We start from the raw sequence: 12,068 nt of genomic DNA, 5'->3' as shown, positions 1-12,068 counted from the left end.
ATCATGACAAGAACTGAAAATCCTGATTGTTTTAAAATGTGAGAATATAGCCCCTTATATAATAGTGGATTTTGATTTGAAATACTTAACATGTTGCGGGCTGTGTTTTTTTGTCCAATATTCAGTTGAGCCAAATAGAAAAACTCAGGTTTCAGTTAATAATGGTAAATAATAATAGTGAATGTATGTACCCTATAAAATCAAGTTAGTCTGAAATCTATTGATTTGGTGACGGGGATAAAATAGCATTTGATTTCCAAAGATGAAGCCCTATGTACATGGACCATTGGGTTTGTTATTTTAGAAGATTTCAGCTCAAGTCATCTGCCACATTTGAGATACACCTTAATCCTAGTTGGTCTGGGCTCACCTGTTATCAAAGAAACTTTGTTTGGCTCTTAATTGTTTAACTATCTTGTGTTTGTGTTTACATATCCAGCATTTTCAAAATCATTGTTAAATATTTTAGCCCACACTGTTCCTCTCTTAACTACCATACTAACAGTGTATATGAAGTACAGACCTGGTAACACACTATTTTATTACCTTATCTCATATTCCTTGAGGGAATAATCATTTAAATGTTTTTGCTCTCATAATGTTTTTTTTGTATTGTACTGAAAGTAAAGGCTGTTTGTCTAGGCCACAGGTTACCATGAGTAATTTGATGAAACTAGGTAGTTAGCTTGGGGTCTACTTTCTTGCTTTTGCTCTGTGTGTCTTTCTTGAAGTTGAATATAGCATGCCCTTCTCAGCTACTTGAGTCCTATTCTTTGAGAAAGAATATATGCCACAGCTCTGTTTCTGTGCTAAAACTTGCAAACATGCTTTCAGTATTCGTTGAAATGTTGTTGGTGACCGTAGAGATGTAGTTGTTACCATACAGTTAAGCTACATGACTCCCTTTCTGATGCACCACTGCCTCTCCCCTTCTCCCAAGTAATTCTTTGTTCTGAGTCTCCTGTGGAACCAAGAATCCCCTGGAGGAATCCTTGGTGCCCAGGATGACCCTCTGCCCAGGGGCTGGTGTGGGTTGGTGTGGGTGGATGGACTTTGATGATCACAATAGTGTAGAAAAGAACCTGCTTCTCATCTTTGTACCCATTTTGAATGTTACTCCTACTCAAAATTATATAGTTTCTTATCTATATATTAGAAATTTGGTTATATATTAAAGGTAGCATCCATTTAGTCTTACTTGAGTCTTTGTCCTTATTTAATATTCTTTTCTAAAATAAGACTTAAAATAATTATGCTTCCAAAATAAAACAACCCATATATTCATGCATTGCATGTACAGTATAGCAGATTGCTCACTTTCAGAAATCTTCACTTATCCTGAAACTCTTTTCTCCTCCTCCTTGTGAATTCAGTATAGTAATATGTCTTCCCTTTAAATATTTTCCTAGTAACTGTTTTTTTACTTTTTTCATTCACCTTCTGAATTCTACACATAATTTTTAATGTAACTTGTTTGGTTTCCACAAAGAAAAGCAACAGCTGTAATATGTGATGAATCAGTAATACTGTTATGACAAACATTTTTCTGAATGTGCAGACACTTCTTTTTCATGCTTCCTTTGGTTTGTTAATAGTAAACTTGAGTGCTGATAGTGCTTTTCTCTGTTTCTTTTGCATTTAATTTTTTTCCCCGTGTTAAATCTGGAAGTGAATAGGCACTTGAGTTTAGTAGTAGGTTAATTTACAGTGATGAATTCACTGCACATTTTTTTGATATTATTTAACTTTGACTTACTGTGAAGTGACTTTCATTTTTCCTCATCAAGAATAACTTGAGGGGCACTTGGGTTGTCCTGTTGGTTGAGCATCCAACTCTTAATTTTGGCTCAGATTTCAGGGTCTCGAGATTGAGCCCTGTGTCAGGTTCTGCACTCCTTGTGGAGTCTGCTTGAGATTTTTTTCTCTCTTCCTCTCCTTCCCTGTGTCTGCTTCTCCCCCTGCTCATGCTCCCTCTCTCTTGCTCAAATAATAAAATGTTTTAAAGAAAAAGAATAACTTGAATGGAACTGTGCTAGTTTTACAAAGAACTACATAGATCTGGTCATGGATTGTAGCTATTAGATTACTCCACACAGATTATTTAAACATATAGTGATGTCAAAATTAAGATTAAGCACCATGAATAATTGATAAACGAAGTTGTGGTGTAGGGAGGTAGTAGCATAGTATAATGAGAAGTGCATGGGCCTTGGAATTCACATCACATATTACAGGCTAGATTTGTATCCTGGACCTATCATATGCTTGCTCTGTGGCATTGTCCCACTTACTTGAGCTTCATATATATATAATTTCCTTTTATATAGGTGGAAATAATATCATCTATTAAGGTTATCAGGATTAAATGAATATATATGAAACAGTCAATAAGGATTCTATTAAGTCATTTTAGAAATGTAATATCCCTTCCTGCCCTTTGTCTTCTTTTCTCTCCTTCCTCTTTAGTAACCCAGAGTCAGCCAAACACAGCATCCACCCAGTTGCCCTGACTTCTGACATCAGTTGCACAATTGGGAGATTTTTTTGTTTGTTTGTTTGTTTCTTTCTTTATTCTTTTCTTTCTTTCTAAAGATTTTATTTACTCATCAGAGAGAGAGAGAGAGAGAGAGAGAGAAGGTTGTGTGTGTGTGCAAGCAGACAGAATGGCAGGCAGAGTCAGAGAGAGAAGCAGGCTCTCTGCTGAGCAAGGAGCCTGATGTGGGACTCGATCCCAGGTCCCTGGGATCATGGCCTGAGCTGAAGGCAACCACTTACCTGACTGAGCCACCCAGGTGTCCCCATTTGGGAGATTTCTATAACCACCCTGAGTTTCAGCAATTTGTTAGGATTCACAGAACTCATCAAGAGCTGTTACACTCATGATTATAGGAATATAGATTATGCTGGGAAAGGATACAGATTAAGATCATTCAAGGAAAGAGATGGATTGCGCAGAGTCTAGGAGGAGTCAAAACCAAGGACTTCAAGTCCTCTTCAAGGAGTCATAGAAGATGTTACCTTCTCCTGGCCACACACAGACTGTTTCCAAGGGTCTAGAGATCACCTCCCATTATTGAAGAGCAAAGGCCATGCTTCTCTTTTTGGAAAAGGTCGTTTCTTCATGTTAGTGCTACAATTTGTAGTAGCTGATTAAATTATTCAGTAGTTAATATTGCGGTTATTAATTTTTATCTACGTAGTAACATACAATTTTAAGTAGTTTTTCAAAACCAAACAGGACAAAGCATATAATGAAAGCTTAATGACATGCTCCCACCTTCTTATTTATTTATTTATTTTCCCAGTGCCAAAGGCTATATTGGTATGTATGTTTTAGAAAATAAAGATTGATTCTGTTACTTTCAAGTCACTGGACTGAAGAGCTATGTCTAGGGACACATCAAATAGTGAAAAAGGGGACTGCTGCTTTGGTCACATTTTATTCATAGATACAGTCAAAAGCACAAGACTTGTAGTCAACCAGTTCTTCAGGTTTAAACCACAGGCTGATTTCTTTCTCTGTACTTTCTATTGAATTGCTGCTATGAATGTTGCTCTTGCCAACTTGAATCCAAAAGTCCCGGTTGGTGCCTGGCTTAGAATCTGCTGAGTTGGTCTCCCCAGGCATCACTTGCTTTGTTTTCTCCACAGTCAGTCCCACCCAGACCATAACCACAACTGGCCTGCAGCTCATGGGCTTCAGCAGCCCTGGGAAGAATGGGTGGTCCTTCAGGTCAATGGAGTGCTGCTTCAGGAGTTCCTCAGAGGCCTGTAGGAGCTTCATGGCCATGAGATGGAACCCCTGCTGCTCCAAGTGCCTGATGATCTCACCCACCAGGGCACACTATACACTGTCCAGCTTGATAGCATAATCCTCCGCTCCAGATTGGCCATGGCCAGGATGCTGGCTGTGCACTCCTGCTTGATGGGATTGGAATCAACTCTCGCTCTTTTAGTGCTAGTTTCCAAATACCTTTGGAGTTATATTTTAGGCATTTACTCCATTTTTTCTGTGCTGGTTTATGTTTTTTTTTTATTTTGGACATAATTATTATTTTTTACCACTCTTTCCCCAGTCTCTTTTGGACATTATATTGACTTCCTGTTATGCAAGATGAGGATTTAATATTTAGTCCATTTTACATCTTCACACACCCCCAAATTCTTTTGTCATAATTTTTATTTAAATCTGTGTATCTATTTATCTATCCCTCTCTATCTAGTATTTATGTATCTTATATTTGTCAGAATTACATTTCTAATAAAAGAAACTGGAAATAACCATAACTTAAACAAGCTTAAAGTTCATTTTTCTTTCACATAAAAGAGATTGACAGTCCAGGAAAGGGATAGCAACTTCATAGTTAGCAAGGAGTAAGGCTCCCTCTTTGTCCTTTGCTTCAGGAAAGTTTTTAGAGCTCTGCCATGCTTGTCAGCTTTTTGGTAGGTGGCAGTGTTAACCAAAACTGGGTTTGCCTGTTGGTGGTTATTGAACCAAAAGGCACAACTAAGCCAAAGAACAGGAAAAGAAAGGGTTTTACTTGCAGTAAGTAGAGAACACTGGGGATCTTTCCCAAAACAGTTTTTCCTGAACAACAAAATTGAGGAAGGAAGTTTTAAACTAAGAGTGTGCACATATTCATGTAGGGGCTTGCACAATGGGGAGTATAGTGTGGAAGGGGGGAAGAAGTCATCTGAGGGTGACTGAGTCCAGGTCAAAGTCATGAGGGCCAGCAGTCATCAATTCTTTGGTTCCATTTGGTCCGTATCTGAGTGCTCAGAGAGGTTAGATCCTACATAGATAACTCAAGGATGTATATATCAGGTCAGTCTTAACTTTTGAGTTGGCACTGGGAGTCTTACCATTGATTTATTATCCCTGATATGCATAGGTTATATCCTGTCCTGATAGTGGCTCTTTGCTCTTCAATCCTTTCACAAGATGGCTGGGAGCCTAAAATGACTTTTCTTATGTCAAGAAAGTTCTGTCTCTCTTCATTTTCCAAGAAACCTCTAACTCTTTCTGCTTATAAGTAGGGGAAAATGGAGAAGCAGAAAGGGCACATGCCAGTTTTGTTCCCGAGTCTTAAGGAGCATTGCTTATAAATTCTACCCTGTAGCTTCTAGTTATGTCTTAATGGCCAAAATTTAGTCACATGCCCTCATTGGGGCTGCAAGGGCTGGGTACTTTATTTTATTTTAAAAATTTTTTAAAGTAGGCTTGACGCCAACGTGGGGCTTGAACTCACAACGACCTTGAGATCAAGAGTCACATCCTCTACTGACTGAGCCAGCCTGCCACCCCAGTGCTGAGTATTTTAGATACTATTGCTACCCCAAACAATACTGGAGTTTTATTTTATTTTATTTTTTTTTAAAGATTTTATTTATTTATTTGACAGAGAGAAATCACAGGTCGGCAGAGACGCAGGCAGAGATAGAGAGAGGAGGATGCAGGCTCCCTGCTGAGCAGAGAGCCCGATGCGGGGCTCGATGCGGGGCTCAATCCCAGGACTCTGGGACCATGACCCGAGCCGAAGGCAGGGGCTTTTACCCACTCAGCCGCCCAGGTGCCCCAGGAAAATTCTTTAAGAAGATTAAAAATGCTACTCCAGTGAACACACAAATGATAAGAGAATAAAATATCCTTATTGCTGATAAAGAGAAAGTTTGAATGGTCTGAATAGAAGATCAAACTGGGCACAATATTCCCTTAAACCGAAGCCTAATCTAGAGCAAAACCCTAACTCTCTTCAATTCTCTGAAGGCTAAGAGAGGTGAGGAAGCTGTAGAAGAAGAGTTTGAAGCTAGCAAGGTAGTTTCTTGAGACTTAAGGAAGGAGGCCATTTTGCTAATGTAATGTAAAGGCCATTTGCTACAAGGTAAAGCAGCCAGTTATTCCAGAAGATCTAGCTACTTGAAAGTGTAGCTACACTAAACAACAGATTTTCAAAGTAGACAAAACAGCCTTCTTTTGCAAGAAGATCCCATCTAGGACTTTGACAGCTAGGGAGAAGTCAGTTCTTGGCTTCAAAGCTTCAGTGGACAGGCTGACTCTCTTGCTAGGGACTAATGCAGCTCATGACTTTAATTTGAAGCCTGTGCTCATTGATTATTCAGAAAATCCTCAGGTCCTTGGGTGGCTTAGTCGTTAAGCATCTGCCTTTGGCTCAGGTCATAATCCTGGGGTCCTGGGATTGAGCCACATATTGGGCTCCCTGCTCAGAGGGAAGCCTGCTTCTCTGTCTCCCACTCCCCCTGCTTGTAGTCTCTCTCTCCCTGTGTCTCTGTCAAATAAATAAATAAAATCTTTTTAAAAAATCCTCTGGTCCTTAAGAATTATGCTAAATCAATTCTCCCTGTGATCCATAAATAGGAAAACAAAGCCTGGATATAGCACATTTGTTTACAACATGGTTTAGTGAATATTTTAAACCCATTATTGAGACCTGCTCAGAGAAAAAGATTTCTTTCAGAATTACTGCTCACTGACAATGTGCCTGGTCATGTAGAGCTCTGATGGAGATGTAATGCTGGCTTCATAGAGTGAGTTTAGAAGTAATCTTTCTGCTTCTACCCTCTGAAAGGAATCGGAGAGAATTGATACACTTTTTTCTAACATGTTTGGTATAATTCACCAGTGAACAGGGCTGGTTCTGATGCTCTCTGCTTTGGAAGTTTACTTAATTTGCCTTAACATTTCAAGCAGTAAGTTGCTTATTTTTTCTCCTTAATAAGTAGAACAAAAATGGATGATTGTTTACAATGAAATTTGAAACTACCTCCTTGTATTTGCATTCAAATCAGGTGTTTATTTTTTCAGTTTACCTCCCCTTCCCAATTCTATTTTATGTGTGTTTTGGCAGACTATAACGTCATCTTACTTACTTGGTAAGTAGTAATTTTGTAGTCTAGTTATTCCATAATGTGTACGTATATCAAAGTGTCTCGTTGTACTTCTTAAATATATACAATTTTATTTGTCAACTGTAGTTTAATAAAGGTTGAAAAATAGATACTACAACCTTGCCTCAGCCCTCATTCTTCTACTTAAATTGCTTACTCAGAGTTTATCATGTAGTTGAGAAATTAGCTTCTCAAGGCTTACTGTGCTTCACTTCTAACAGTTAGAACTGCTACCTTCTTTTAAGGAAAGCTCTTATATCTCTGATCACATTCTGTATCTTAATCAGTTTTGTACATATTGATGTTCCTTTAGGATTTACTATTGTTTTTGTGTCTTTCATTCTTTCATGGTTTATTTACATTTATGTTGGATTACAGATATTTGAGGATTTTTCAGTCCCCTTTTACTAATTTTGATTTTAATTTCATTATGTTTAGTGAGTGTGCTTTGTATAATTTCTGTTCTTTTAAATTTGATAAGGTTTGCTTTAATAAGGATTATTTTAAATTTGATAAGATTTATGGCATATTTTAGTGAATGGTATAGCCCTTGGAAAAAAATGTACATTCTGCTTTTTTTGCATGGAGAGGTCTGTAAATGTCAGTTAGGTTATTGACTCAGTGTTTTTATAACCTTGCTGATTTCTCTCTTTGCTTTGCTCTGTCAGTTTTTTGAGGAGGAATGTTAAGTCTTCAACTATAATTGTGTAATTGAACATTTGTGTATCAATTATGTTAGTTTCACCTCTTGTATTTGTATTACCTCAGTTGTATTATCTATTTATGGTTGTTACTTCTTCTTGGTGAGTTAACTCGTTTATCATTATGTAATGTCTGTCTTTATCCCTGGTCATTTTCTTTCTTCTTCTGTTCATTCGTTTGTTCTTTCTTTCTTTCTTGTCAGTACTCTTCATCTTCCATTTGAGTAGTGTTTGCATATTGTGTCTCTTCATTGTATTATTATTATATTAATATGTATTACTGTGTACATATTATTACATACATACATATACATACATATATGTACAATATTAATATGTACATTTTTATATTAAAGTGGAAATTTAGTAGGCAGTGTATAATTGGGTCATCTTTAAAAATACAGCCTGACAGTTAATGTCTTTTAATTTAAATGTAATGAAATTATTGAATTCATTCAATTTAGTCCTTCCATTTTTAAGTTCTTTTGTTTATCCCTTCTGTTTTTTGTTTCTTCTTCCTTTCTTGCCATCATTTGGATTATTTGAGTATTTTTAGTATTCAGTTTTGGTGTATCTTTTTTCTTTATTGTTTTTTTGAGGTTGCTATATCGATTATAATATATATACCTACTTTTTACAGTGTACTTATATTTCCTGTTTTACGAGACACCTGGGTTGCTCAGTCAGTTAAGCTTCTGCTTTCGGCTCAGGTCATGATTCCAGGGTCTTGGGATCAAGTCCGGAATCGGGCTTCTTCCTCAGCTGGGAGCCTACTTCTCCCCCCTGCTTGTGTGCTCCATCTCTCTCTTTCTTTCTCTCTTTCTCTGTCTGAGACAAATAAATAAATAAAATATTTTTAAAAAATAAAAAATAAATGGGATGTGTGGGAGGCTCAGTCAGTTAGGATTTTATGTTTTACCACTTCAAATAAAACTATACAGTTCCATCCGTACAGTTCCCTATTCCCTCTCCCTTTTGGGGTATGTTTGTCATATGGTTTGATTTTACATGGAATAAAATCTCCCCAAACATGCACAAGTTTTACTTTCAATAGTAATGCATATTTTATATAATTTATCTTATTTTACTTTTAATTTGAGAGAGAAAGAGGAAGAGCACAAGCAGGAGAAGTGGCAGATGGGGAGGAAGAAACCAACCTCCTGCTTTGCCGGGAGCCAAATGCAGGGCTCATCCCAGGACTTGAGATCATGACCTAAGCTGAAGGCACACGCTTAACCGACTGAGCCACCCAGGTGCCCTTATAATTTAGTAGGAGAAAATAGTTTTTTATATTTACCCAGATACTTCGTTCCTTTGGCTTGAAGTTTCCAATTTCCCTGTGGTTTCATTTCAATTAAGTGAAGAATTTCTTAAGTTCTTTTAATTTTCCTTTGTATGGCAGTGTTTTGAGTTGTCTTATAATTGAATATTTTCAATGGATATAGATTTCTAGGTTGATAGCTCTTTTTTCTCTGTACTTTAAATATGTAGACTTTAAATATTTAAAGTCTTCCATAGGTTTTGTTTGTTTTTGTTTTAAGATTTTATTTACTGTTTTGTGACTTCCATAGGTTTTGTTTGTTTTTGTTTTAAGATTTTATTTACTTGACAGAGAGAGCACAAGCAAGGGGAGTGACAGAGGAAGAGGGAGAAACAGGCTTTCCTCTGAGCAGGGAGACTGATGGGCGCCTTGATCCTAGGACCCCAGGATCATGACCTGAGCCGAAGGCAGACACTTAACCATCTGAGCCGCCCAGGTGCTCCACTTCATAGTTTTGATCCAAACTCTGCAGTCATTCATCTTAACTGTTTCCCTGTGTGAATTGTATATTTTAAAAATATTCCTGGTCTTTAAGTTTTTTTTAAAAATTGAGCTTATCTTTCAGCAGGTTGATTTTGATGGATCTGGCCTTGGTTTTATTTAACTGAGATTTTCTTATCATTAAATCCATTCCTTGGAACAAATTAGGATACTCTTCATTTGTTACTTTTTCAAATATTTTTCTTGTCTTCTTCAGGAACTCCAGTAATGTGAATTTTAAATTTTGTCCTGAGTCTCTGTTCAATTTTTATAAAAACTTTGGCTTTCTTTCAGATTAGATACATTGCTCATGACCTTTAAATTGACTTTCCAGGTATATATGTGGGTGTGTATGTATATATTTTTTCTTGAATTTCTGTATATTATTTCATTTTAAGAGTATATACTTTCCTTATTCATGATGGTGGTTATACTATGTAAAAGTCTTTGCCTGATAATTGAAACATCTCAAGGTATCTTTTTTCTTGAAAATTGTTTAGGTTTTTCTGATTCTTGTGTACCTAGTAATTTTTTTATTGTATCCTGGACATTTTGGAATCTTGTGAGACCCTGTGTCTTTTAAAAATCCATTCTATAATAGTAATTTTGTTGATATTTGTTATTTGTGATTAACCCAGTATTCAAATACTTCTCATTCTGGGGGGCATTGGTTCCAACCTGAATTTAGTTCCAAAGCCTGTGATCTTTGGATCTGACTTGGCATGCAGCATTGAAGGGCTAGTTTGAGGCTGATGCTGGAGCTCAGTTCTCAGTCACTGCCGTGGTTCTTTAGGTGTATTCAGCACACGCACAGCTTTGGCAGGAGCCCAGGACTTATGTTGATTTATAGTCTCCTATATTTTGCAGGCTTTTCTCCACATTTTCTGGATTCGGTGGCCACTTTTCATAATTACTGTGCTCAGAGGGTTGAGATTCTTTTCTGTGTAGTGCAGTCTTTCTTTGTTGGGCAGTGCTGTAGGATTGCCTTAGGGTGTAGAGCTGAGAGAAAAGTGAAGTATAAAAAATAAACAAGCAGACATTGCTCCCTACTCTTCAAAAAACCCTTTTTTCCTGTTCCTCTGTACAGAGATGGGTGTTCTCTTGGGTGTTTTAGTTCCTACAGTATCATCACCATGGCCGTGCCATTATATAACTGGGGTTGTCCCTGGGGCAAAGCTGGTAGAGAGGAAAATGTGTCCCCCCCGCAACACACTCTTCAGTTCACAGGGCTCCTCCTTTTCCTTTCTCTTCTTTTGCTGCCGTGCCTACTGTGTAGTTCCCTAATTCGACCCATCTTTGAGTCAAAGGTTGAAGTAAAGAAAATTAAAGAAAGGGGAACAAAAGAACACCTGGGAAGTGCACCATATCTCAGATTGCAGTTTTGCCTCTCCACTCTGCCTGCTGTAATTTACTTTTTTGGATTGCTTTATATATTTTTATCTCAAGTCTTTAGTTGTAATCAGTGAAAAAAGTAGCTTCTACTGTGCTTATTTCATGTTGGTCTGTACCAGAAATTGAATATAAATCTTTTCTTAGCTACGTTATACTAGAACAAGTTTTTCTTTGGTAGTTGTGTAGGATCTTTCCTACTTTGATACTTGTTTCTATAAAGTGACACTTGACTGACTCTCAGCTTCTCATCTGTAGAAATTTTCCTGCTTGTCAGTATGTTCTCTTGCTTAACCTAGATATCACATGACTATGCTTTTATTTTTTATTGTTTGAATAATATTTAGAATATGTTTCTCTAGAAACAGGTTTCTTTTGTATATCCAAATTAGTATTTTGTTGGATAATTTTACTGAGTATGGCTCTCGTCTTAGTTTTAGCTTTGTATCTGTCAGATAATAGTAATCATTCAGAATCATGCTGTTTTTCCTTAGAGCTTTCACAGACGAAGACCAAAATCCTGGCCCTCTGACTCTTCAAACTGATGCTTTTATCTTCCTCACCATCTGCTGTTGGTTGACTGGTGTGTTCCTTCTCTGTATCTTCTTCTGATCAGTGACATAGATTACAGATATGTTAAAAGTTGTGATCACGAAAGATTGGAGATAAGTATTCCCTGGTGCTGTTTTTCTTATAATTTTGTATGTATAGGAATTTAATCGTGGGCTCTTAAGGATAGAAGTTCACATTGCTATCTCCAAATCTCAATTTCATAGGTCTGTTTTGGGGCTCAGAAATCTATATTATACAAGAGTACACAAGATAATTTGGAATCCAGTTTGTAGTTTCTGTCCTTACAAAAAAACACAGTTGGGAGGGATTGAAGACTGCCTTGGCCTTATTAATATTCTGCAATTAGCCATTACTTATAGAGCACATTTTCCTGTTTATTCATTACATGTACTAAATGGGACATAATGAAAATCCATGTTCACAGCTATATTATATTTGATGTTCTCACTCATAGAGTAGGTTTTCTGTTCAGTATTTTTCTAAAAAATGTGAAACTAATGTATAGTTTTACAGGTGTTGTCTTTAGCAAGAGTTTTGAGCCCGTGTACGTCTGTAGTGATAATTCTCAAATGGGACTGATTTTGTACCTGCTCTCCCTGCCCCAAGGGACATTTGGCAATGTCAAAACATTTTGGTTGTCACAGTTGGTAGGAGCCCCTGGCATCTGGTGGGTAGAAACCAGGGATGCAGCTAAACAT

At 37.2% G+C, this 12,068-nt stretch overlaps 2 protein-coding genes across 4 annotated transcripts in view; one reads left to right on the top strand and one right to left on the bottom strand.

Annotated features, from left to right (window-relative positions):
• Window positions 1-12,068, top strand: part of PTPN4 (protein tyrosine phosphatase non-receptor type 4) — a 219,305-nt gene that overhangs the window by 49,362 nt on the left and 157,875 nt on the right. The window lies entirely within an intron of this gene.
• Window positions 3,377-4,028, bottom strand: LOC131826922 (nucleoside diphosphate kinase B-like). Its single transcript, XM_059166631.1, is given in 2 exon segments — window positions 3,377-3,870; window positions 3,873-4,028. Coding segments are annotated over 2 exon segments (453 nt in total). The 5' UTR covers window positions 3,895-4,028; the 3' UTR covers window positions 3,377-3,439.

Source organism: Mustela lutreola, chromosome 3 (assembly GCF_030435805.1).
Source record: "Mustela lutreola isolate mMusLut2 chromosome 3, mMusLut2.pri, whole genome shotgun sequence".
NCBI lineage: Eukaryota > Metazoa > Chordata > Mammalia > Carnivora > Mustelidae > Mustela > Mustela lutreola.
The sequence above is the reverse complement of the archived record's forward strand: the minus strand, read 5'-3'. Positions and strand labels throughout refer to the sequence as shown.